The sequence below is a fragment of the Macrobrachium rosenbergii genome, chromosome 23 (assembly GCF_040412425.1).
Source record: "Macrobrachium rosenbergii isolate ZJJX-2024 chromosome 23, ASM4041242v1, whole genome shotgun sequence".
Taxonomy (NCBI): domain Eukaryota; kingdom Metazoa; phylum Arthropoda; class Malacostraca; order Decapoda; family Palaemonidae; genus Macrobrachium; species Macrobrachium rosenbergii.
Window position 1 is genome coordinate 52,186,340 of NC_089763.1, and position 24,943 is coordinate 52,211,282.

At 41.5% G+C, this 24,943-nt stretch overlaps 1 protein-coding gene across 1 annotated transcript in view; it reads right to left on the minus strand.

Moving 5' to 3' along the window:
* The window catches only part of LOC136851625 (dentin sialophosphoprotein-like), a 133,547-nt gene that overhangs the window by 66,564 nt on the left and 42,040 nt on the right, over positions 1-24,943 (minus strand). Inside the window, 2 exon segments of the mRNA XM_067126011.1 lie at positions 16,600-18,675; positions 18,678-20,666. Coding sequence (XP_066982112.1) covers positions 16,600-18,675; positions 18,678-20,666 — 4,065 coding nt within the window.

The window sequence follows — 24,943 nt, forward strand, 5'->3', positions numbered from 1 at the left end:
GCCTCCCACCCACCAATAACCCTTTCTCAGCCTGTTTATGCTTGTAAGCAGTGTTACCTACACTTCTTTCTTCCCATGCAGCATTGCAAACCATTGGAGTGTAGTTTTTTTACTTTTATAAGTTGTATATGTGTATACTGTGGTGCTGGGGCCCTGCAGACAGTAATAAGCATTGGATAAGGAGAATGTGGATAATCAAAGGAGTGCTGAAAAACATATTTATGAATATACATAAAAATTGTATATACACATATATATATACACACTACCATACTTACGAAACGAGTTACGTTCCAGACAGCTGTTCATATCTTGAATTGTTCGTAAGTTGGTTTTTGATAAGTAGTGCATAATTCTTTTTGTTTACATTCCTGAGTTAATTCACGAGTCATAGTGAATCTCTAGATACTTTATTTATATGGGGAAAGGTTATTTTTTGTTATAAGAAGTGTTTTTAAGTCGAAATATAACTTAAATACATCTCGTTATGAAATTAATTTAGATATTGTTTTCATTAGTAGATGACATTCGCCGTTTGGGGGCATGTTTTTGTGAGAGAGAGAGAGAGAGAAAAAAAAAATAAAAAAATAAAAAAAAATCCGTTAAGCTACTTTCACTTGGTTTCATCATAATACGAGCTTTACGTATTTGTCGTTTGCCGGTGTAAAAATAGCAGTAATAAATGTTCTTTCATGTCCAGTAGTTTTGATTAAAATACTTCCTCTCCAATTTTAATTACGGTCGAGTTTCATCCATGTTGCGATGCACGATAATTTATAGTCATCAGCAGCTTGAACATTGTTTTCTCAGCTTCAGCTACAATTTGCAGCTTAAATTTAGCAGTATATTTCCTTGCTGATCTTTTATCCATACCGATTAACCCATAAACGCCTACTGGGCGTATCATCGTCGACTAAAATTGTCTGTTGGGTGCCAAGTGGATGTACCGTCGTCGACTACAAAAAATTTCAACCTTCGGTCAACTTTGACTCGACCAAAATGGTGAAAAACGCAATTATGCGGTAAAACTCTTATATTCTAGTAATATTCAATCATTTACCTTCATTTTGCAACAAATTGTAAGTCTCTAGCACAATATTTCGATTTATGGTGAATTTTTGAAAAAAACTTTTTCCTTACGTCCAGCGCAGTAACTTTCGGCCGAAAAATTTCAGAAATTCTTTCGTCATTTTGTCGTAATTTTGCACTGTTTTATATTAGCCGTTACATAAAGTTATGTATATGAAAATGTGCGCAATTTCATGTAAAATACAACAAAATACAACCCATGGTTGTAGCTTTTAACAGTTTGGAAATATTTTCATATAAATGGTAAAAAAATGCAATTATAAGCTAAAACTCTTACATTCTAGTAATATTCAATCATGTACCTTCATTTTGCAACAAACTTGAAGTCTCTAGCACAATATTTCGATTTATGGTGAATTTCTGAAAAAAAAAAAAAACCTTTTCCTTACATCTGCGCTGTGCGGTAACTCGGCGAACATCTCAGAAATTCTTTTCGTCACGTTGTCGTAATGTTTGCATCGTTTTACATTAGTCGTTACATAAACTTTTATATATGAAAATGTGCTCAATTTCATGTACAATACAACAGAAAATAATTCATGGTTGTAGCTTTTATCAGTTTTGAAATATTTCACATAAATCACGATAACTGCCAAAATTTCAACCTTCCGTCAACTTTACTTTCGATTGAAATGGTGAAAAATGCAATTGTAAGCTAAAACTCTTACATTCTAGTAATATTCAATCATTTACCTTTATTTTGCAATAAATTGGAAGTCTCTAGCACAATATTTCGATTTATGGTGAATTTTTGAAAAAACATTTTCCTTACTTCTGTGCGGTAACTCGGCGAACATCTCAGAAATTCTTTAAATCACGTTGTCGTAATGTTTGCACAGTTTTATATTAGTCGTTACATAAAGTTTTATATATGAAAATGTGCGCAATTTCATGTACAATACAACAGAAAATAACTCACGGTTGTAGCTTTTATCAGTTTTGAAATATTTTCATATAAATTATGATAAATAGAAAAAATTCGACCTTCGGTCAACTTTAACTTTCGACGAAATGGTCGAAAACTGCAATTGTAGCTAAAACACTTACAGTCTAGTAATATTCAATCAATTAGCTTCATTTTTCAACAAACGGGAAGTCTCTAGCATAATATTTCGATTTATGGTGAATTTTTGAAAAAAACATTTTTTTACGTCCGCGCGTTATGGATTCATGCATCATATTGTGATAATATTTTCTCTGTGTTGCTTTGATCGTTTTTCAATTTGTTATATACCAAAATCATTGCAATTTAGTGTACAATAAAAAGAAAAAAAAAATAATCCGTTAGCTTTAACCGTTTTGCTCACAGCGCGATTTGTATAAAATTATATATGAAAAATTTTTTTTTTGCGGTCATATATTTCAATATTTATATATGATAATGATATTTTTTTTCATTTCTGATGGTTGCATACTAAACTTCAGGCAATGACAAAAAAAGGAGCAAAAAATGAACTCTTTAATCTTAAAAACTAAGCGTGCTGTGATTTTTTGAAAAAGCTTTTTCGCCTTGGCGCTAACTCCCGAACGCCGCCGGCATACGGGAGACGTTTTTGTAAATAGAGGCTCGGCGTTTAAGGGTTATGGGTATAATGTAAAAATTATCAGTCCTATTCTACTCAACTTCATTTGTACTATAACTACGGTAATTGTTTATTAAAATCGATGAATTGACATACAACAAAAACGGCTGTTGTTAGCAGATTCGGTTATAAGCAAAACAGTTTTCGTTCAGCTGTTTGTGTCTGAACGCATTTACACAAGAGTATGAAGTTGCTAACAATACTTTAATCATTCTCTTTTACCTTTTTAACTAGAAGATGGGATAAAGAGATGGAGGAAAAGAAGGTGGACTATTGTAATTTGGTCTCTCGCTGCCTGCGCCCGCGGAAAATTTAAAAATATTTCTAAATATTGTTGTATCAGTATTAATTACTTACCCCATCGAATTATCGTAAGGTGAATTATCATAACTCGAGCACTATCTGGGTACCTGAGTATTTTATTAGTTTTATCACAAAAAGTGCATTTAGTCATGAAAATGAGATGAAAATACAGTAATCAGTGAATATTTCTCAGTGAAAAATATTGCAAATGGGCGAATTTTCAGCGAATAATATTTTTATATATGTTCAGAGAGAAATCCACGAATAGTTTGTATTTTTGAATCATGAGACTGCAAATTTGGGGCTTTAGTGTATGACATTTTTATAATAAAATACTTTATATTTTATAGAATAAAATTTTATATATACTTAACAAATAATTACATAGCTATAATTTCCAACCAGACCAACAGCTTAAATTCAAAATTTGCGGTAACGCTTCAATTGTTTAGTGCAGGTGACCAGTACTGCCCACTAACGGCAATACTAGAAACAACTTAGCAGATAACCTCATTCTGTTTATGCTTATGTCCATCAGAGGAGGAGGGAAGGCTCCAATCATGTAATTACTTGGTAATTACAGGCAGTCCCCAGTTATCAGCGATCTGGTTTTACTGCGCTTGTCTAGCGACGAAAATTGGCAATTTCTGTTTATCGGCGCCGATAATCGGGTATTGGCATCGATACATACCTAACAGAGGCACTGATAACCAAATATCGGCGATTTTTTGGCGGCGATAAGCGCTGAAAATCACCAATTTTCGGTTATCATTACACTGTCAGAATGGAACCCCTGCCGATAGCAGGGGACTGCCTGTAAATACAAAACTTCATTTTATATAAAAATGCCATTTTTATATAAGTAACTTACCAAGTAATTACATAGCTGAATCCCACACTGATAGGAGGTGGGATAGATGGACATATTTTATTTCAAAACATTAAGTCATGTAATGAATTAGAAATAGAAAAGTTGCTAGCATTGAATACAAAGCTTATCGTTCCTTGTTAGTTAAGAGAGCCTGCAGTATAAACTGCCTCTGATTGGTGCTCAAGTTAACCTGCAGTGGCACAATGGTAAAGCTGAGGGCCGCCTCTATTTCAGAGGGAGCTTTGCAGCCGAGGAGCAATCTTAGGGCTGCCAAAGCATTACAAAATGAAAACAAGTGCCCTTGCCCTGGGTGCAGTACCACAATAAAAACCAGATAACACTGTCACCTACACTGAAATAAAAACTACAACCCATCCACTGAGAGTAGTGGGTGCTCCAGGTACTTTGTACCCCCTCAGCTCCCTAAAACTTGGCACCTTACTACAAGTGAAGAGATAATAGGAGAAAATCCTATGCTTCCTTCCGCAATACCATGCCAGTTACTAACAAATGCAAGGTGAGTACTGCCAAATTTTAACACTGCTTCACTTCGTGAAAAAAGTGAGAAGAGAAGATCAATTACACTTCCGGAAGGACAACTGTAGAATGGATGTAAGGGACAAGTAGTGCCTGAAAGCTAATGAGGTAGCAGCTGTTCTGATATCTTTAGCTTTCACTTAATATGAGGAAAATGCTCTCCTAAGTCTGAGTGTCTCAGAAACAAAGTCCATTAGGATAAAGGACAAGACGATCTAATCAGAGGGTGAGACGAGCTAATCGTAGCACCCTAGGGGTATGGATGGTCTTGAACTTCCATTCCTTTCAGTTAATATCTGAATATTCCAGCTGGACAGAGAGCTCCCTATTCTTCATCAGAGCTAGTGAGCTCTTGTGGGCAAAAAACTGGCACCAGGCAGTGGTTGGCACCAGGAGAGCTGGATGCCAGACAAGTTATGAGCTCAGGTGCTGTCTGGCACTCCTGGAAGTCAAGGATGTCAGTAAAATTCTTAAGGGAGAAAGACACAGATCTAGGACTTGGATGGGTCCTTGTTCTTGGCTAAAATCCAAGGGAAAATGAGGAACCCACATCTTCCTTGCTTGGGCGTGCCAAGGACTTGAAAAGGTCATTGAGATAGGGGTGACAAAAGAACTGGGGTCTCTATACCCTTAAGTCTGGCAGACAGAGAGGGAAGATTGACTTCTATGTCTTGCAATACCCGCTGCAGCATGTCCCGAACAGAAAAGACTCTCCAATTGACAAGCCTCCAGACTTTGAAATCTCTTGAGGCGAGGTTGTCTGAGAGAAGATATGGCTGGGGGAGGGTCTTGTAGATCCCACCAACAACTGAGCAGGTTTGGGAACCATGACACGGGCAGAATAGAGCTAAGATGTTAACGTAATTTGCAGTTAGCCCAAAGCTTGTGTAGCTCCTCCTTGACTATGATGAAGTTCGTGAGGAGAGGTGGTCTGATGGACTGGTCTGTAGCATGATGTCTGTTGCACATGCTATAGGGATGGTATGGACAACAAAAAAGAAGATGAGGAGGATTCCTTGAAGGGACAAACAGGTTTCAAAATGGGCCTGTCCCATAGATTCCACAGATCCTGGAAACCAGGGGATCAAAGGTCCATGTAGACAACGTGCTTCTGCCAGCTCAATACGTCTGCTAGAACTAGTTCCCTGAACGAACTGAGTGACTAGAAGACTTGATGATCTGTCCACAGAAAAAGGATTCTTACTATTTGGAGGCAGGGAGACATGGGACAGCTCCTGAAACTTAAAAATATATATTAGAACTGTGGTCTCGTCTGAATGGCTACCACAGTCCAGGAGTATACTAAGGTCAAAAGCATTGAACTTTACGAGAAAAACTTCTAACTCTACAAGAAAGAAGTGAAGGATCTGTCCATCCGGGGACCACATCCCGGAAAATCCCCAGTTCCTCAAGAGGGCTCCCCAACCTCAATCTGAGATGTTGAAAACTAGGTTTAGGCTCAAGGATGAAGGAACTTCTCTTCCAAAAGTAAATGTTTGGACAGTTACCACCATAGTTTTGACTTGATTTGAGGCTGTGTGAAAAAAAAACAAAGGTGTCCTGCTGAGTTTCCCTGCCCCAGGTGGACTTGAGATAAAAAAAAACCTTCGAGCACTTCCATCGGAGGGGATCGAAGAAGTCAGTCGTCCAGGTGAGGACTGATATTCATACTCTGAAAAAACAAAGTCAAATACAAGAGGAGCGGAACTCCACAGAAGATTTGTGCTGTAAAGAGACAAAGCACAGATCCTCAAGCTGGGAAGACCCTGTCCCTTAAGAAGTCCCTAAGATACTCCCAGAGTCTGGTGGGGACAAGGAAGGGTGCTTCTTGCATGTCTAAGGTTTTCATTCAATAGCTATGAAGACTGAAGGAAGGGGCTGTCTGGTTCATCTCTACTGAACTTCGTCTTCTAATCAAAGGAAAAAAGGGGCTGTGAAACGCCTTTTGCTGATGACCATGCGGACTCGCAGAGAAATGAGTGAACTTGTAGATCCACGTGCAGAATCGCAGACTAGCTGCCAACTCTGTGGACTCTAAGACAGCTGTGAGGACACATCGATATCCATGCAGACTCGGCATTACTGAACTCGATAACGCCTTGCTCGGACTTCAATGACACCTTTGTACAGAACGAAAACATGTGCAGAACTGTTCGTGGTGGAAAATAACATCAGTTATGAAAGGCTTGAAGAATTCCATAACCACAAAAGCCTTGGCACCATGAGCTGAGTGAAAGTTTAGCATTCAGCAGTGGCATCCGAGCACTAGAAAAATATTGTCAAGCACTCTAGAACAAGTGCTGGGTGCTCGGTAGACGGTGCCATGTGCCAGGAGCTTGGGAGAGGACCCAGGTGTTCAGGAATTGGAGCCGCACAGGAAAGCAGGTCTGAGAAGTTGCAAGGTGCTTCTCTCCTGTTTGGAGCCCAATTAAAGTCGTTCAACAAAGAGCGAAACTGCAGTTGGACATGAGAGGCCAGCTTCCTTATCACTGACAGGTAGTGGAGTATGGCAATCATCAACACGAATATCTTTAGTGGCTGGGAAGAACTTTACAGCATTTTCAGTCTTTGACAGAAACCTTGGAATGGACGAAAACTGGAGGACAAGTTCATATAAAGACTGTCCAATCAGGCTAACATCTTGGTGGGCACCAAAGTCCAGAGTAGGCTAACCCCTAAGGTCCCAAGCAAGGAGGGGAAAAGGGGCTAGAATTCGGACCGTCTGAAAGCGGCAATGATCCTATGGCAAACAGAAAACCTGAAATTCCAAGAGATGAGACTGAAACTCCAAAGGAGGACTCTAGACAGTGCTCTTGCTATCATCCAAGGAAAACAGGGCTTCCAATAAACTTGACAAGAAGGCCTAGATCCATCTAGGCTCTAGAGGGAGGAAAGACAAAAGACACTTGTCTTGCTCCTTTAAACAAAAGCCCAGTTTCAATCTGGAAAGACTTCTAGGAAAGAACCAAAGGAGGAAGTTTCCACCAACAAGCTTAAAAACTCAGACACAGATGTCCTTGTCATGGGGTAGACTTGGTCCCTCTGTAATCGGAACTGGCACACAAGGCAGAACAACAGCATGTTCTTAAGAAGTCAGGCGCCGAGCCAAAGAGGAACTGGCACCGGATGCCTGACAGCTGGCACCAAACAGACAGGTGAACAATTGGATGCTGCGCACTCAGATCCCACTGGGAGCTTGGATCCCTCAGATCCCACTGGATGCTTGGATCCCTCGGATCACACTGGATGCTTGGATCCCTCAAATCCCACTGGACATTTGGATCCCTCAGATCCCACTGGACGCTTGGATCCCTCGGATAACACTGAGAGCTCCAATCCCTCAGATCCCACTAGGTGCTTGGATGTCTCTACAAACTTGGATCCCAAAGGACACTTGGATCCCACTGGGCTCTCCCGGGCGCCCAGTAGATGGCATCAGATTGGAAGAATGTTTGGCAACAATTACTGGTGCTCCACAACTGGAAGATATGTCTCTTCAAAGGCCAAGATACACTGAAAAGCACCTTCAACATCACTTGTCTACACTGGGATTCATATCTGTCCACACTGGGATCCCAAAAAAACTCCGTTGGTGCCTCTTGTCCACACTGGGATCCGTAACACTAGAGGACAAAGAAAGCACATCCCTATGGATGCCTTTCCAATGGCTATCCGTCGGGACCTGCGGACAGCAGGATTGACTGAGGAGTAACTACCTGGGGGCAAAACCCCCTTTGGACTCCCATGGACTGACAGTATGCCTCCTCCCAGGTTAGGGGAGTCTGACAGGGATTTGATTTAGGAAATCCAATAAGGCCGATAAGCCACATCCTCCACTATACATCCAGTAAGATGCCTTTCCAGTGGCTGTCTGTCAATACCTGGGACTGGCAACAGGCTCAACTGAGTGGGAGACTACCTGTGTGTAACCCTCTGACCTCCCTTGGACTTCCAGTATGCCTCCTCCCAGGTTTAGGGGAGTTTGACAGGGACTTTCTGTCTAAGAGCATTGGAGGACGAGTAGAAACCTCCTCCACTGCACAATACTTCACCATTACAAGGTTAACTTCTGTTAAACCAGACACAAGACTGGCAATAGCATGGAAAGGAAGTGATGGAGCCAGGCACGGGAGCAAGTAGAAAAAATTAGAGGGCTAGTAGCAGGAGAGAAAAATTGGATGTGGGAAGAGTAGGCGCCAGACGATCAGGAGCTGGTGCCGGGCGCTGGGTGCTCCCAGGTTGTAGATGGCACCAGGCAACTGGGCGTCAAGCAAGCTAATAGCTTGTAAGTTAAGAAATCATGAACTGGTGAGTGCTCCTGGCGTTCGGAGCCGATTCTCAGCTGTCAAGAAAGTCAATTCTTCCATAAGCCCAGAACAACCAAAATAAGCACAACTTCTCTCCTTGCTATGTTCTGCCCTTACACTTTTTCAGTACTCTGCAAAGGAAAGTGTAATAAGACAAATCTCAACTCCTAATAATGTTTGTTAGGAGTTGAGATTTGCAGATACATAAGTTTCATTACCGAAAATATCGGTCCTGTAGCGAACGCAATATTTGCGTTTTATTATGCTACTCGGCAAAGATGGTAGCGAATGCAATGTTTATGTTTTTATTACACTACTCAGAAAAGATGGTAGCGAATGCAATGTTTACGTTTTATTATGCTACTCAGTACAGGTGGTAGTGAGTGCAATGTTTACATGTCTCATTACACTGCTCGTTGAAAAATCAACCATCCTTTGCCGATATTAAGTACTATAACTTTGCTCTTTATGCTAGTCTGCCTAAGTTATCTCTACTCAGGCAAACGGCTATAGCCCAGCTATGCTAGGCTAAGTGGACAATGACTGCTTCTATATCACTAGTAGCAGATTTTCTACTTACTAAGCAGAAATCAAGGAAGTCATTAATCAATTTGTGAAAAATGGTAAACTTGAATCAGATCTTAGTAACAAAATACTGATCCTGAAAGTATAGGGATGAAGGTCACTCAAAATCAGTGATAATACATCACTGAAATCCAGTTAGATAATTGGCAAATGATGAAAAAAGCTATCGCAAATATCCAATGTTTACATCGAGGAAGACAGAAACAGAATGAGTTTATCTGCTAAGTCATTCCTAGTATTGCCGTTAGTGGGCGGCACTGGTCACCTGCACCAAACAATCGAAGCGTTACCGCAAATTCATAAAAAGTTTTTACATTCATGTCATGATGTGACATACTGTACTATAATAAATGATGATCAATCTCAAAGGAGAAACTGAAACGACGATCTGTAAACGCTGGACAGTGCCTAACCCAGAGGTTTCCTCTCCAAAAAGTGCTAAAGTGATTGATAGGTTTGTAGATATAATGACAAACAACGATCAGACAAAAGTATTTCAACAAAAACAAAAAGAAAACAAGTTGCAGTTGGGCAGAGAAATGCAGATATCTTCAGATGATGGTGACCTAAAGCAAATTGGAGTGAAGACCGACAAATGAGCAGGGCTTCCCACCCCCACCGTCAGCAGTTAACAACCTTGTCTGAAAGTTAAATGGCCATTCCAACTCACGTCTGCAAGCTAAATCCTATGTATAGCCCGAAGGTCTGTATTTATGTAGGAACAAACCGCATAACTACTGTATATAGAATGGCAACAAGGGGAATTCTGACAAGAGCTAAAACACTTGAAACACATCTGGTGGAGGACAGGTGTACTACACAATCATCCAGGCAGCCATTCAATCATCTCTTTTTTTTTTTAATGCTAACTCACCTATCAGTGCAGAAATATAACCTATCTGTAAGTCATCCTAAATAGCATACAGTATTTCCAATTATTAAAAACATGACATTTTTATAATAAAATAAAGTTTTATATATACTTACCAAGTAATTACATAGCTATAGTGTCCACTTTAACGTCAGCTTAGATTCAAAATTTTGCGGGTAATGCTTCAATATAATTTGCGCAGGTGATCAGCCCCCGTCCCTTTAACGAAATACTGGAACGACCTTGCAAACAATTCTCATTCGTTTTATGCCTTATTTTCATCAGAGGGGAGGAGGGTGGGCTCCGATTCCGTAATTACTTGGTAAGTATATATAAAACTTCATTTTATTATAAAAATGTCCTTTTTATATAAGTTACTTACCAAGTAATTACATAGCTGAATCCCACATTGACAGGAGGTGGGATACATGAACATAGTATTCTACTCCAAAAACATTAAGTCATGTACAGTAATGAATTTGAAATAGAGAAGTTGCTAGCATTGAATACAAAGCTTGTCATTCCTTATTAGTTAAGAGACCCTGCAGTATGAAACTGCAACTGGTTGACGCTCAACTTAACCTGTAATGGATTGGTGGTAGAGCCAAGGGTTGCCTCTACTTAAGTGGGAGCTTTGTAGTGAAGGAGTACTCCGATGGCCACCAAAGCATCAGTGGAAGTTATGCAGCTAAGGAGTTATCCAATAGCTAGCAAAACTTTAATAGGTTCCCTTGCCCTGAGCGTAGCACCAACTTAAAAAACAACCAGATACACTGTCACCTACACTGAGATAACACCACAACCCATCCAGTGAGTGGTGGGTGCTCCAGGTAGTTTGTACCTCATGGCTCCTAAACACTCTATACCTCACCAGAAGGTGAAGAGATAATAGGAGAAAATCTAATGCTTCCTCCTGCCATACCATGCCTGTGTTACTGCAGAATTTACATGCTACTTAGCTGGCGCCAGTCTGGAGTTGGTGCCAGGCGAGCTGTGGAAGCTCACGGATTGGTATAAATATCGCTAGTGCCAGACTGTAGCTGGCGCCAGGTGAACTGGGTGCCAGCTGAGCTTCCGGGAGATCACAAAAGCCTTAACCTCTAAAGGTGGCGCCTGACTGTAGCTGGTGCCAAGCAAGCTGAGCACCAGAGGAGCCCGAAGCTCTGGGTGCTGAGGGTTCTATAGCTGGGGCCAGACTTGTAGCTGGTGCCAGGTGAGCTAGATGCCAGACAAGCTAGCAGCTCGAGGCTCTGGAAGCTCTAAAGCTGGTGACAGACTGTAGCTGGAGCCTGAAGAGCTGGGTGCCAGCAGAGCTAGAAGTTCAGGTTTCACTTCTTAAGATAATGAGATGTGAAGGACGATTATACTTCCAGTAGGTCGATGCAGAATGGAAGTAATGGCCATATGTGCCTGTAAGACGTGAAGGACGATATACTCCTAGTAGGCTGATGCCAAATGAAAGTAAGGGACATATGTGCCTGAAAGCTGAAAGCTAAAGAAGTAGAGGCTGCTCAGATGACCTTAGCTTTCACTAAAAGAAGGCGCCAGGTTGTAGCTCGTGTCAAGCGAGCTGGACACCAGGCGAGTTAGGAATTCAGGAGCTGGATGGAGCTCCTGGAAGCCAAGGGAGAAAGAACAGATCCAGGTCTCGGACGGATCCTCGTTCTTGACTAAAATCAAAGGAAAAAAAATGAGGATAACACATCTCTTGCTTCCTAGCTGGGTGTGCAAAAGGCTTGTGAGGTCTTGGAGAAGATGAAAGATCCAGGTCTCTGTGCTTAACCAGAGATAAGCATAGATCGGTACCTCTTCAAGAAAAGCGAGAGAACCTAGATCTTCTCAGCAACAGAGGTAATCTGCAGCAGGGTCAGAGGTGTCTAAAAAGAAGAGGCAAAGAGTGTGAGACACCAGCTTTGGAAGACGACCACTAAATCTGGGAGACGCAGGAAGAGGGTGACTTCTGAATCTTGTAATAGCCTCTGCAACACGTCTTGAAGACTCTTTGGAAGAAAATCCTATGGAAAGTCTGGCGCCTGTCTGGGCAAGAGCAGACCTCCCCCCCTGGTAGTATCTCTGAAGCTAGGTTATCTGAGAAGACACAGTTTGGGGGAAAGATTTGAAGAGTCCACCAAGAACTGTAAGTAACTGGAAACTGAGCCTGAGAATGTTCAGCGCTTCCTTGATCATGTAGAGGGTTCCTTGAAAAGACAAACAGGTCCAAGGTTGGCTTGCTTCATACAATAAAGAGATTCTGACAACTCGGGATCAAAAGGCCATCATGGGAAGGACAAGCTTCTGACAGCCCAGTACATCCTCAAAGCTTAGTCTTTGAATAAATCAAATGACTAGACGACTTGATTGATATGTCAACAGAGGAAGAACTCTGCTGATTGGTCGAGAGGGAGCGCCGGATCCAGCTCCCTGCTTAAAAAGATGTGTTAGGACTGAAATCTAATCCAAACAGACTACCACAGAGCTAGGGTCGAGCAATACTAGAGCCGTAAGGGAAAATGCTTTAGCTCACCAGAGTATAAGTGAGGTTCCATTCTTCTTGGGAACCGAGTCCTGGATATCTTCCCAGTTCTTCAAATGGGCTCCTTTGACCAAGATCTGAGGTGCTGTAAAGACTAGAACTAAGCTCAGCACAGGAAGGAATTCCCTTGCACTAGTCATGTTCAGACAGCCACCACTGGAAATCCGACTAAAGAAAACTGGGCTAAGAAACAACAGGGAGGTATCTGACTGTTTCCCTGTCCCAGTAAAGGTTCCTGTCAAGAGCCACTTAACCCCTTTTCTCCTAAGATAATGAAGAAGTCAGTTATCATGTACAGACTGACATAATGCCCAGACAAAAGGGGGAAGTTAAATGCAGGAAGAGCTAGTAATTGGGAGAGGGCGAAGCACAGATTCCCAATTGGGAAGCCCTGTCCTGAAAGGCGAAACTAAAAAACTAAAGTTTGGACAGGGTTCTGGAAGAGTGCTCCCTGCATATCCAAGCTCCTATCCAATCGCCCTAGAGAATGGGTGAAAGAACTATCTGGATCATCTCCCTCTTGACTTTCATCTACTGTCTACGAGAGAGAAATGAAGAACTGTGGTCATGCAGCCCATCGTCAGAAGCCGAGTACAAGAAAAAGTGTCAAGCGCTCCAAAACTAGTGTCGAACAGCGTCACTTGGGAGCAAAAGCCTGTTGCAACTGTGTGAATCTCACAGAAGAGAGCACCAGAGATCTTCTAGAGAATACAAAACAAGAGTGGAAAACTCTTCCAAGTCTGTACATGACAGGGCATGAAAACAATACAAGGGGCAGAGCCTCTGGTGCTGGGTGCTCTGACACTGGAAACTTGACACTAGACTTTTGGTGGATGGTATAACAGGCCCAGCAAATTACTACGTTGGTGCTGAATGGTCTCCAATAAAGCATAGGAGTGGACGAAACTGAAATAGACCACGTAGACAAGCGAAGAGGTAGTGCCTGTAGTCCCGAGTGTGGTGTTAGATAACTGACAGCTAGCTTGAAACGGACAGGAGGACAAGCGGACATAGGACACAGGTGGACACGCAAACGTGAGCTCGGCCGCTGGGTGCTCAGATAGTAGTCGCTCAACCACTGTGCACTTGGACACAACCTCGGAGGCCACTGAGCACTCAGACACTAGGATACATGTGGACACTCAGAACTTGGGCTCTCGGAAGTTGAGAGCTCGGAACTCGGAACCTGGTAGCTCAGAACTCGGAACTCTGTAGTTTAGAACTTGGGTGCTCTCTGACTCTGCCTAGAATCAGAGAGAATGACGACAACCAAAGATGCCCCAAAACTGGGAAATATATCTTTACAATGGCTGAGATAAATCCAAGAAAATGCCATTGGCATTATTAGTCTACACTGTGATCCATAACTAACCACACTAGGATCCCGAAAGTGTCAATGACGCCTCTTGCCCACACTGGGATCCTTATCTTGTTCACACTGGGATCCGTAAACTGAAAAAACATCATCAGTGCCATTACAGCCAAGGCAAGCACAACTTTATGGACACCTTTCCAATGGCAGTCCATCAAGACCTGCGGACAGGCCCGACTGAGGGGCAACTATCCGGGGCAAAACCCTTTCGGACTCACATGGACCATCAGTATGCCTCCTCACAGGTGCAGGGGAGTCTCACAGGGACTGGGTTTATGAGATCGGAGAGGGCCAGATAAGCCCATCGAGACCCTGCGGACAACAGGCTCGACTGAAGGGTAATTACCGGGGGCAAAGCCCTTTCGGACTCACATGGACTGACAGTATGCCTCCTCCCAAGTGCAGGGGAGTCTGACAGGAACTGGGTTTATGAGATCTGAGAGGGCCAGATAGTTACCTCCTGTCACTCGATGGGCCGGAGTTCAATTCCCCCGGCCGGCTGATGAAGAGTTAGAGGAATTTATTTCTGGTGATAGAAATTCATTTCTTGCTATAATGTGGTTCGGATTCCACAATAAGCTGTAGGTCCCATTGCTAAGTAACCAATTGGTTCTTAGCCATGTAAAATAAGCCTAATCCTTCGGGCCAGCCCTAGGAGAGCTGTTAATCAGCTCAGTGGTCTGGTAAAACTAAGATATACTTAACTTTTTTTCTACTACACATACAACAAGATGCTTTTCCAGTGGCTGTCTGCCAATACCTGGGACTGCAACAGGCTCGACTGAGGGGCAACAACCTGTGTGAAACCACCCGACCTCCCTTGAACTTCCAGTCTGCCTCCTCCCAGGTGCAGGGGAGTCTGACGAGGACCTTCTGTCTAAGAGCATCGGGGGATGAGTAGTCACTTCCTCCACTGCACTACACTTCACTATAACAAGGTTAACCTTTGTTAACCAAGATACAAAACTGGCAAAGGTATGGAAAGGGAAGCAAGGGAGCCAGGTGTGGGAGCATGTGGTAAGACGGCTAGTAGGAGAAAATTGGTGCCAGGGCGCTAGCGCTGGCGCCAAATGCATGAAGGAGGGTGTTGGGGGCGAAGTTGGCGCCTGAGATCGTTGCCAGCAAGGTTCGTAGCATGAGCTGGTTCTTGGCTGTCGAGAACGTCAACTCGTAACCGCCAACAAAAACCCCCAATTCTCTCCTTACTACTTTCTGACTAGCACTTTGAGTTCTGCAAAGGTAGGTGTGATGGTTATGTCAAAAATTTATTTACCGGAAGTTCCAGGAAGCATAGGTCTGGTAAATAAATCATAACTGCAAAAGTTACAGGCTTAATGAAATGGCAAAATACCCAAGAACTACTTTCAAGGCAATTATCAATGGCCTGCGCAAAGCATATGGCCCATAAACAAATCATAAATTGCCAAAATTATGGCCTATTGAAAGATAATAATGCAATGTCATAACATCTGAAAATTACTTTAAAGCAAAAACATTATTGGTGTCTCGCCAGTAGCCTATGTCGGTAAACATTTCATAAATTGCAAAAGCTAATGCCTAATGAAAAGGGGTAACATATGCTGATTACTTTATAATGGAATGCCGTAACATCCGAGAATTACTTTGAAGGCAAAACTATTATCTACGGCTCACTAGTATATTAAGGCCATAAAACAATTCGTAAATTGCAAAGGTTATGGCCTAATGAAAAGCCTAACATACACCAATTATTTTATAATAGTGTCTAGACCAATTATGATACAGTATAATAGTGTCGTAACACAAAACTATTATCGGTGGCTCGCTAGTAGTTTATAGCTGGAAAACAATTCATAAATTGACAAAGTTATGCCTAATGAAATGTACAATTTACTTTTATAATGGAATGTTGTAACATCTGAGAATTACTTTAAATGCAAAACTTTATCAGTGCCACCAGAAGCCTAACCAGTAAACAAACCAATGCAAATGGCGTTGTTTACTGGAGGCTTGATGATGACTGAATCAACGTAAAACAAAATAAGAAAAAACTAAACCTGAAAGATTTCAGTCTGCAGCAGGGTCCTTGAAGGCTACAATATATGCATTCCAATGGTTGATTTAAAGAATCCTCCATCGGAATCCAGTAAAATAACCGAAAAATAATGAAAAAAGCTACCGCCAGACCAGGTGCTGCCACCAAAGACAGCAAGAAACGAATTAGAACTGTTTGCTAGGTCGTTTCAATATTCCGTTAGTAAGATGGGCTGATCACCTACACAAACTATATTGAAGCGCTACCCACGAAATTTTGAATCTAAGTTGCTGTTAAAGTGGAAACTATAGCTATGTAATTACTTGGTAAGTTTCTTACATAAAACATAATTGTGTCCTTAAATTCTCTTACAGAAGTGATTCTTGATGAAAACATGAGATTATCCTCATAAAATAGATGAAACACAGGTTTCACATAACTGAAACTACTACATTTTTATATAGCTTTACAAAATGTATACTACAGCATGGGAATCTGTAAACTTAAGAGTATGATGTAACTGAAATAACTTACCTTATTTTTCTTAGGCTTTTCAGTCCCTTTCTTATTTCCTTTAGATTCTTCAACATCTGAACATGAGGATGTGCCAGAACTTAATTTCGCATCAAAATTTTGTTTAGGTGATATAATTTTTCCTGAATCTCCCTTTCCTTTCTTAATGTTGGCTTTACCTTTAGTCTTTGACGAAGCCTTCTTCATTGTACTGTCAGTATCATCAGAATTTGCCTTTTCTTTCTTAATGTTGGCTTTACCTTCAGTCTTTGACAAAACCTTCTTCATTTTAATGTCAATATCATCAGAATCTTTCTTTCCTTTCTTAATGTTGGTTTTACCCGTAGTCTTTGACAAAGGCTTATCCAGCTCACTGTCATCAGAATCTGTCTTCCCTTTCTTATAGTTGGTCTTGCCCTTAGTCTTTGACAAAGGCTCATCCAACTCACTGTCACTGTCATCAGAACCTTTCTTTCCTTTCTTAATGTTGGTCTTACTCTTGGTTTTTGACAGAGGCTCATCCATCTCACTGTCACTGTCATCAGAATCTTTCTTTCTTTTCTTAATGTTGATCTTACTCTTGGTTTTTGACAGAGGCTCATCCATCTCACTGTCACTGTCATCAGAATCTTTCTTTCCTTTCTTAATGTTGGTCTTACTCTTGGTTTTTGACAGAGGCTCATCCATCTCACTGTCACCAGAATCCATCTCACTGTCACTGTCATCAGAATCTTTCTTTCCTTTCTTAATGTTGATCTTACTCTTGGTTTTTGACAGAGGCTCACCCATCTCACTGTCACTGTCATCAGAATCTTTCTTTCCTTTCTTAATGTTGGTCTTACTCTTGGTTTTTGACAGAGGCTCATCCATCTCACTGTCACTGTCATCAGAATTTTTCTTTCCTTTCTTAATGTTGATCTTACTCTTGGTTTTTGACAGAGGCTCATCCATCTCACTGTCACTGTCATCAGAATCTTTCTTTCCTTTCTTAATGTTGGTCTTACTCTTGGTTTTTGACAGAGGCTCATCCATCTCACTGTCACTGTCAGCAGAATCCATCTCACTGTCACTGTCATCAGAATCTTTCTTTCCTTGCTTAATGTTGATCTTACTCTTGGTTTTTGACAGAGGCTCATCCATCTCACTGTCACTGTCATCAGAATCTTTCTTTCCTTTCTTAATGTTGGTCTTACTCTTGGTTTTTGACAGAGGCTCATCCATCTCACTGTCACTGTCATCAGAATATTTCTTCCCTTTCTTATTGTTGGTCTTACTCTTATTCTTTGAAGGAGGCTCATTCACCTCACTGTCACTGTCATCAGAAACTTTCTTTCCTTTCTTAATGTTGGTCTTACTCTTGGTTTTTGACAGAGGCTCATCCATCTCACTGTCACTGTCATCAGAATCTTTCTTTCCTTTCTTAATGTTGGTCTTACTCTTGGTTTTTGACAGAGGCTCATCCATCTCACTGTCACTGTCATCAGAATTTTTCTTTCCTTTCTTAATGTTGGTCTTACTCTTAGTTTTTGACAGAGGCTCATCCATCTCACTGTCACTGTCATCAGAATCTTTCTTTCCTTTCTTAATGTTGGTCTTACTCTTGGTTTTTGACAGAGGCTCATCCATCTCACTGTCACTGTCACCAGAATCCATCTCACTGTCACTGTCATCAGAATTTTTCTTCCCCTTCTTAATGTTGATCTTACTCTTGGTTTTTGACAGAGGCTCATCCATCTCACTGTCACTGTCATCAGAATCTTTCTTTCCTTTCTTAATGTTGGTCTTACTCTTGGTTTTTGACAGAGGTTCATCCATCTCACTGTCACTGTCACCAGAATCTGTCTTTCCCTTCTTAATGTTGGTCTTACTCTTGGTTTTTGACAGAGGCTCATCCATCTCACTGTCACTGTCACCAGAATCTGTCTTTCCCTTCTTAATGTTGGTCTTACTCTTGGTTTTTGACAGCGGCTCATCCATCTCACTGTCACTGTCATCAGAATCTTTCTTTCCTTTCTTAATGTCGGTTTTACCCTTAGTTTTTGACAGAGGCTCATCCACCTCACTGTCACTTTCACCAGAATCTTTCTTTCCTTTCTTAATGATGGTCTTACTCTTGGTTTTTGACAGGGCTCATCCATCTCACTGTCACTGTCATCAGAATGTTTCTTTCCTTTCTTAATGTTGGATTTAACTTTGGTCTTTGACAAAGGTTCATCCATCTCACTGTCACTGTCATCAGAATCTTTCTTTCCTTTCTTAATGCTGGTTTTACCCTTAGTTTTTGACAGAGGCTCATCCACCTCACTGTCACTGTCATCAGAATCTTTCTTTCCTTTCTTAATGTTGGTCTTACTCTTATTCTTTGAAGGAGGCTCATTCACCTCACTGTCACTGTCATCAGAAACTTTCTTTCCTTTCTTAATGTTGGTTTTACCCTTAGTCTTTGAAAAAGGCTCTTCTACCTCACTGTCATCAGAATCTTTCTTTCCTTTCTTAATATTGGATTTACCCTTAGTCTTTGACAAAGGCTCATCCATCTCACTGTCATCAGAAACTTTCTTTCCTTTCTTAATGTTGGTCTTACCCTTAGTTCTTGACAGAGGCTCATCCATCTCACTGTCACTGTCATCAGAATCTTTCTTTCCTTTCTTAATGTTGGATTTAACTTTGGTCTTTGGCAAAGGCTCATCCACCTCACTGACATCATAATCTTTATTTCCCTTCTTAATGATCATTTTACCCTTAGTTTTTGACAAAGGCTCATCCATCTCACTGTCACTGTCATCATAATCTTTCTTTTCTTTCTTAATGTTGGTCTTACCCTCAGTCTTTGAAGGAGGCTCATCCACCTCACTGTTACTGTCATCACAATCTTTCTTTCCTTTCTTAATGTTGGCTTTCCCCTTAGTTTTTGACAGAGGCTCATTCATCTCACTGTCACTGTCATCAGAATGTTTCTTTCCTTTCTTAATGTTGGTCTTACCCTTAATTTTTGACAGAGACTTCTCCATCTCACTGTCACTGTCATCAGAATCTTTCTTTCCTTTCTTAATGTTGGATTTAACTTTGGTCTTTGGCAAACGCTCATCCACCTCACTGACATCGTAATCTTTATTTCCCATCTTAATGTTCATCTTACCCTTAGTTTTTGACAAAGGCTCATCCATCTCACTATCACTATCATAATCTTTCTTTCCTTTCTTAATGTTGATCTTACCCTTAGTCTTTGAAGGAGGCTCATCCACCTCACTGTCACTGTCATCAGAATCTTTTCCTTTCTTAATGTTGGTTTTACCCTTAGTCTTTGACAAAGGCTGATCCATCTCGCTATCACTACCAGCTTTATCTTTTCTCTTTGACATAGACTTGTCCACCTCACTGTCACTGCCAGAATCTTTCTTTTCTTTCAGAGTACTAGCTTTGCCCTTAGTCTTTGACAAAGGTTCATCCATCTCATTATCACTGTCATCAGACTCTCCCTCTCCATTCTTACTACCTGCTTCACCTTTTGTCTTTGACACAGGTTTGTCCACTTCATCATCTCTATCAGAATTCTTCCTTTCTTTCTTACTACCACCTTTACCCTTAATCTTTGACAAATGCTCATCCATCTCAATGTCATCAGAATCTTCTTTTCCTCTATTAATGTGGGCTCTACCCTTAGTCTTTGACAATGGCATTTTTACCTCACTATCATTTTCTCCTCCCAGTTCTACATCCATGTCACTTTCACATAAATCTCTCCCATTTTTCACACAACTTATATCTGGGTCAGAAGCTTCATCAAGAATACTATCTATTTCTTCCTGTGTGACTTTACCTACTTTCTTTTTTGGTGTACATACTTTGTTGAAATCTTTTTCAGAGCTTTTGTTAAATAAATTAATACTCTTATCTATTAGAACTCTCTGCTTTTTTGGGGGATTGCCTCCTTCATCCTCTTCACTTCTATGCCTTATTTTATCAGGTCCATTCACTTCTGGTTGATTAATATTCAAAGACACATTTTCCTTATCTACATTTCTGAACTCTTCACTCAGCTTTCTGGGTGAAATGGAAGCCATTTTTGATGTTTTGTTGACAGAAATCTGTAAGAAAATAAAATCTAGATGTGAATATCTGTACATAACTGGATAGGCAAAATAAAATCTATGGACATTGCTACTTGGCAAAGAAAGATAAAATTACAATGTCAAAAACATATAAATCTTAGCAAATTCTTCAACCTTCACATACACATATATGTTATGACATATACATATATGTCAGAATATTTGGCAATGATTCTTTCCACAAATATAACCATGATCAATATAATTTAGAAAGTCACAAAGAAAATTAATAAAAATAATCCATAAATTAGAATGACTGGATTGCAACACTTATCTGCCATTTTTCCTCTATTAACAAGTTTTGAAATTCTCTTCCAGCTTACATTTTCCACACTTCCTCTACATTTCTACCCTACAAGACAAAGGTCTATTGCTTCTTACAGGGTTAAGGATTCCTTTTTCATTCCCCTTTCTTTTCTTGTTTCCACTGGGCCTGAGCTATATATGGACACTAGGCTGGCCACAGCTAGGATGTACTTATAGCTAAAATGACATTTTTATGATAAAATATGATTTGATATATACTTACCAAGTAATTACATAGCTAACAGTTTCTATTAACTGGCAGCTTATATTTGAAATCTGCGGTAGCAATTCTTTTGTTTACGTTATCAGGAAAAGAGGGCCGAAGTAAGATAAAATAGTTTATTTTAACAGTACCACTGCTGACTTTCAGCTCTGGAACATATTAGGCATTATTGGAGGATTTAACTGACCCCACCCACTTTCGGGAAAAGAGGGAGTAGTATTAAAGTAGTTTAACCAGACCACTCAGCTGACTTTCAGCTCTTATTGGGCTGGCCCGAAGGATTAGGATAAAATACCACACAGGCGCACGTTCTCATACTGTAACACATACAGTAAACCCCCCGAATTCGCGTTCTCATGATTCGCAGACTCGCACATTCACGGGTTTCTCTGTGGAACATATCTAGCCATTATTCGTGGAAAATTCGCCCATTCGCAGTATTTTTCACTGAGAAATATTCACTAATTACTGTATTTTCATATAATTTTCATGAATAAATGCACTTTTTGTGATAAAAATGATTTTATGATAAAATAAAGTTTTGTACATACTTACCCGGCAGATATATACTTAGCTATAGTCTCCGCGTTCCCGACAGAAATTCAAATTTCGCGGCACACGCGACAGGTAGGTCAGGATCTACCATACCCGCCGCTGGGTGGCGGGAATAGGAACCATTCCGTTTTCTAATCAGATTTTCTCTTCCACCTGTCTCCTGAGGGGAGGCTGGGAGGGCCATTAATTGTATATATCTGCCGGGTAAGTATGTACAAAACTTTATTTTATCATAAAAATATCATTTTTGTACATGCAACTTACCCATCAGATATATACTTAGCTGATTGGCACCCTTGGAGGAGGGCAAGAGACAGCTAATAACTAAAAAACGGGAAACAAGATATGTTGTAGGATATACACAAAACCATGGTTCTTACCTGATTGGGCAGAAGACTTCATGGATACTGTCTATGAGTCTGCTTGCCTCAAGAGCTTCAGCGAGGAAGTGACCTATGACTGACAGCCCTTCTGGATCGTGTCAATGGGGAAAAACCCACTTACATGACAGAGCCTCTTATGGATCGTGTCAATGGGGATTAACCCACTTACATGACAGAGCCCTCTACCTGAATCATATCAATGGGGGCTATCCCTCTTACATGACAGAGCTAGGTAATAATAAAATACTACAAGGAGCTAATAACCAAACCTGACCACCTGACCAAGCCTAACCTTGTTAGTGATACGAGATGAAAGAGAGGCTATCTCCAACACTCTCTTCCAACCAACCATAAAAACACAACCACGCATTAAAAGAACAACTAACTTAGTTAGACTAAAAAGGATTAGCTGCAGCTCCTTGACCCAGCACCGAATCCGCGGATACGTAAGCTCCTAGAGAGAAGCACTTCTCATACGTAACGCGAACATCTCTCAAATAATGAGAAGCGAACACGTTGAGTTACATCTCCAGTAACGTAGAGTCCACAATAGACTGGAGGGACCAAGACTTGTGAAAAGCCAGAGAAGTAGCTATGGCTCTCACCTCATGAGCATTCACTCTCAGGAGCTGTAAGTGCTCATCTTGCAAGAAAGATGCGCCTCCTTGATAACATCTCTAATGAAGAAAGCCTGGGCGTTCTTAGAAATAGTTCTTGAAGGATCCTTGACTGAGCACCAAAGACTTTCAGTATTGCCCCCGAGTTGTTTCTTTCTCTCCAGATAACATTTAAGGCTTCTTACTGGACAGAGAGTGTGCTCCAACTCTTGTCCTGATATAGTGGAGAGTCCTTTGACCTCAAAACTCCTAGGCCAAGGTTTGGAAGGGTTCTCATTCTTTGCTAAGAAGAGGGGCTTAAAGGAGCAGATTGCAGAGTCCTTTTTAAAGCCGACAGAATTTTCCAAAGCCTGTAATTCGCTCAATCTTTTAGCAGATGCAAGAGCAAAAAGAAACAACGATTTCCTGGTTAGATCCCTGAAAGAGGCAGATCGAGGAGGCTCAAATTTATCGGACATTAAGAATTTTAAGATCACGTCCAAATTCCAGCTGGGAGGTCTAGGGGACTTGTTTTTAGACGTTTCGAATGACCTTATAAGGTCGTGAAGGTCCTTATTTTCAGAGATGTTAAGACCTCTGTGTCTAAAAACTGAGGAAAGCATGCTTCTATATCCCTTGATGGTGGAAACCACCAGATTACACTGTTCCCTTAGATAAATAAGGAAATCTGCGATATCCATTACAGAGGTACTGGAAGAGGATACTTTCTGAGCTCTGCACCATCTCCTAAAGACTTCCCACTTCGACTGGTAGAGGCGCAAGGTAGAGGATCTTCTGGCTCTGGCGATGGCCTTCGCAGCCTTGCGCGAAAATCCCTTCGCTCTAACCAGTCCTTCGACAGTCTGAAGGCAGTTAGATTGAGAGCGGGGAGGTTCTTGTGATATCTGTCGAAGTGGGGCTGTTTGAGAAGATCGCTCCTGAGAGGGAGCAACCTGGGAAAGTCTATCATCCATTCCAGTACCTCTGTGAACCAGTCTTGAGATGGCCAAAAGGGAGCGATCAGGGTGAGTTTGGTGCCCTTTGAGGAAGCGAACTTTCTTATCACCTCCCCTAGAATCTTGAACGGGGGAAAGGCATACCCGTCTAGACCTTCCCAATTTAGGAGAAGGCCGTCTATTGCTACTGCTCTGGGGTCCGAGATCGGGGAGCAGTAGTTCTCCAATCTCTTGTTCCAATGTGTGGCGAAGAGGTCGATATTGGGTCTCCCCCACAGGAACCACAGCCTTTCGCAAATCTCTGGATGTAGAGACCATTCCGTGGGAAGCACCTGGTCTTTCCTGCTGAGCAGATCCGCTCTCACATTCCTTTCTCCCTGAACGAACCTGGTGAGGAGAATGATGTTCCTCTCCTCCGCCCACATCAGAAGGCTCCTTGCTGCGACGTAAAGGGAGAAGGAGTGAGTCCCTCCTTGCTTTCTGATATAAGCCAGGGCTGTGGTGTTGTCGGAATTTACAAGCACTACCGACCCCTTGACTAGCCATTCGAAGCGGATGAGTGCTAGATGTATGGCTACTAGTTCCTTCTTGTTGATGTGCCAGGACCTCTGTTCTGCTTCCCAGGTGCCTGACACTTCTTCCGAGCCTAGTGTTGCTCCCCAACCCGACTCGATGCGTCTGAAAACAACACTAGGCGAGGGTTCGGCGGTTGAAGAGGATTCCTCGACCCAGTTTCTGGGGTCTAACCACCAACGGAGATGTTCTTTTACTTGGTCCGAAATCAGAAAAGAGTCTGACAACTCTTGGGACTTCCGATCCCAATATTCGTTCAGGAAGAACTGCAGAGGTCTTAGGTGAAGCCTTCCCAGAGAAACGAACTGTTCCAGCGAGGAAATGGTCCCCAGCAGACTCATCCATTCCCTCGCAGAACATCTGTCTTTCTCTAGAAAGTCTGTCACCTTTTGTAGGCAGCGTTCCCTTCTTTCCAGGGATGGAAACGCTTGAAAACCCGAGAATCCATCAGAATCCCCAGGTAGACAATTTTCTGCTGAGGAATCATCTGGGACTTCTCGAGGTTTACTAGAAGTCCTAGAGACTGTACCAGTCTTAAGGTGCGAGATAGGTCCTCCAGACAACGGTTTCTCGAATTGGCACGAATCAGCCAATCGTCGAGATACAAGGAAATCCTTACCCCTTCTAAATGTAACCAATGAGCCACATTCTTGAGAATGGT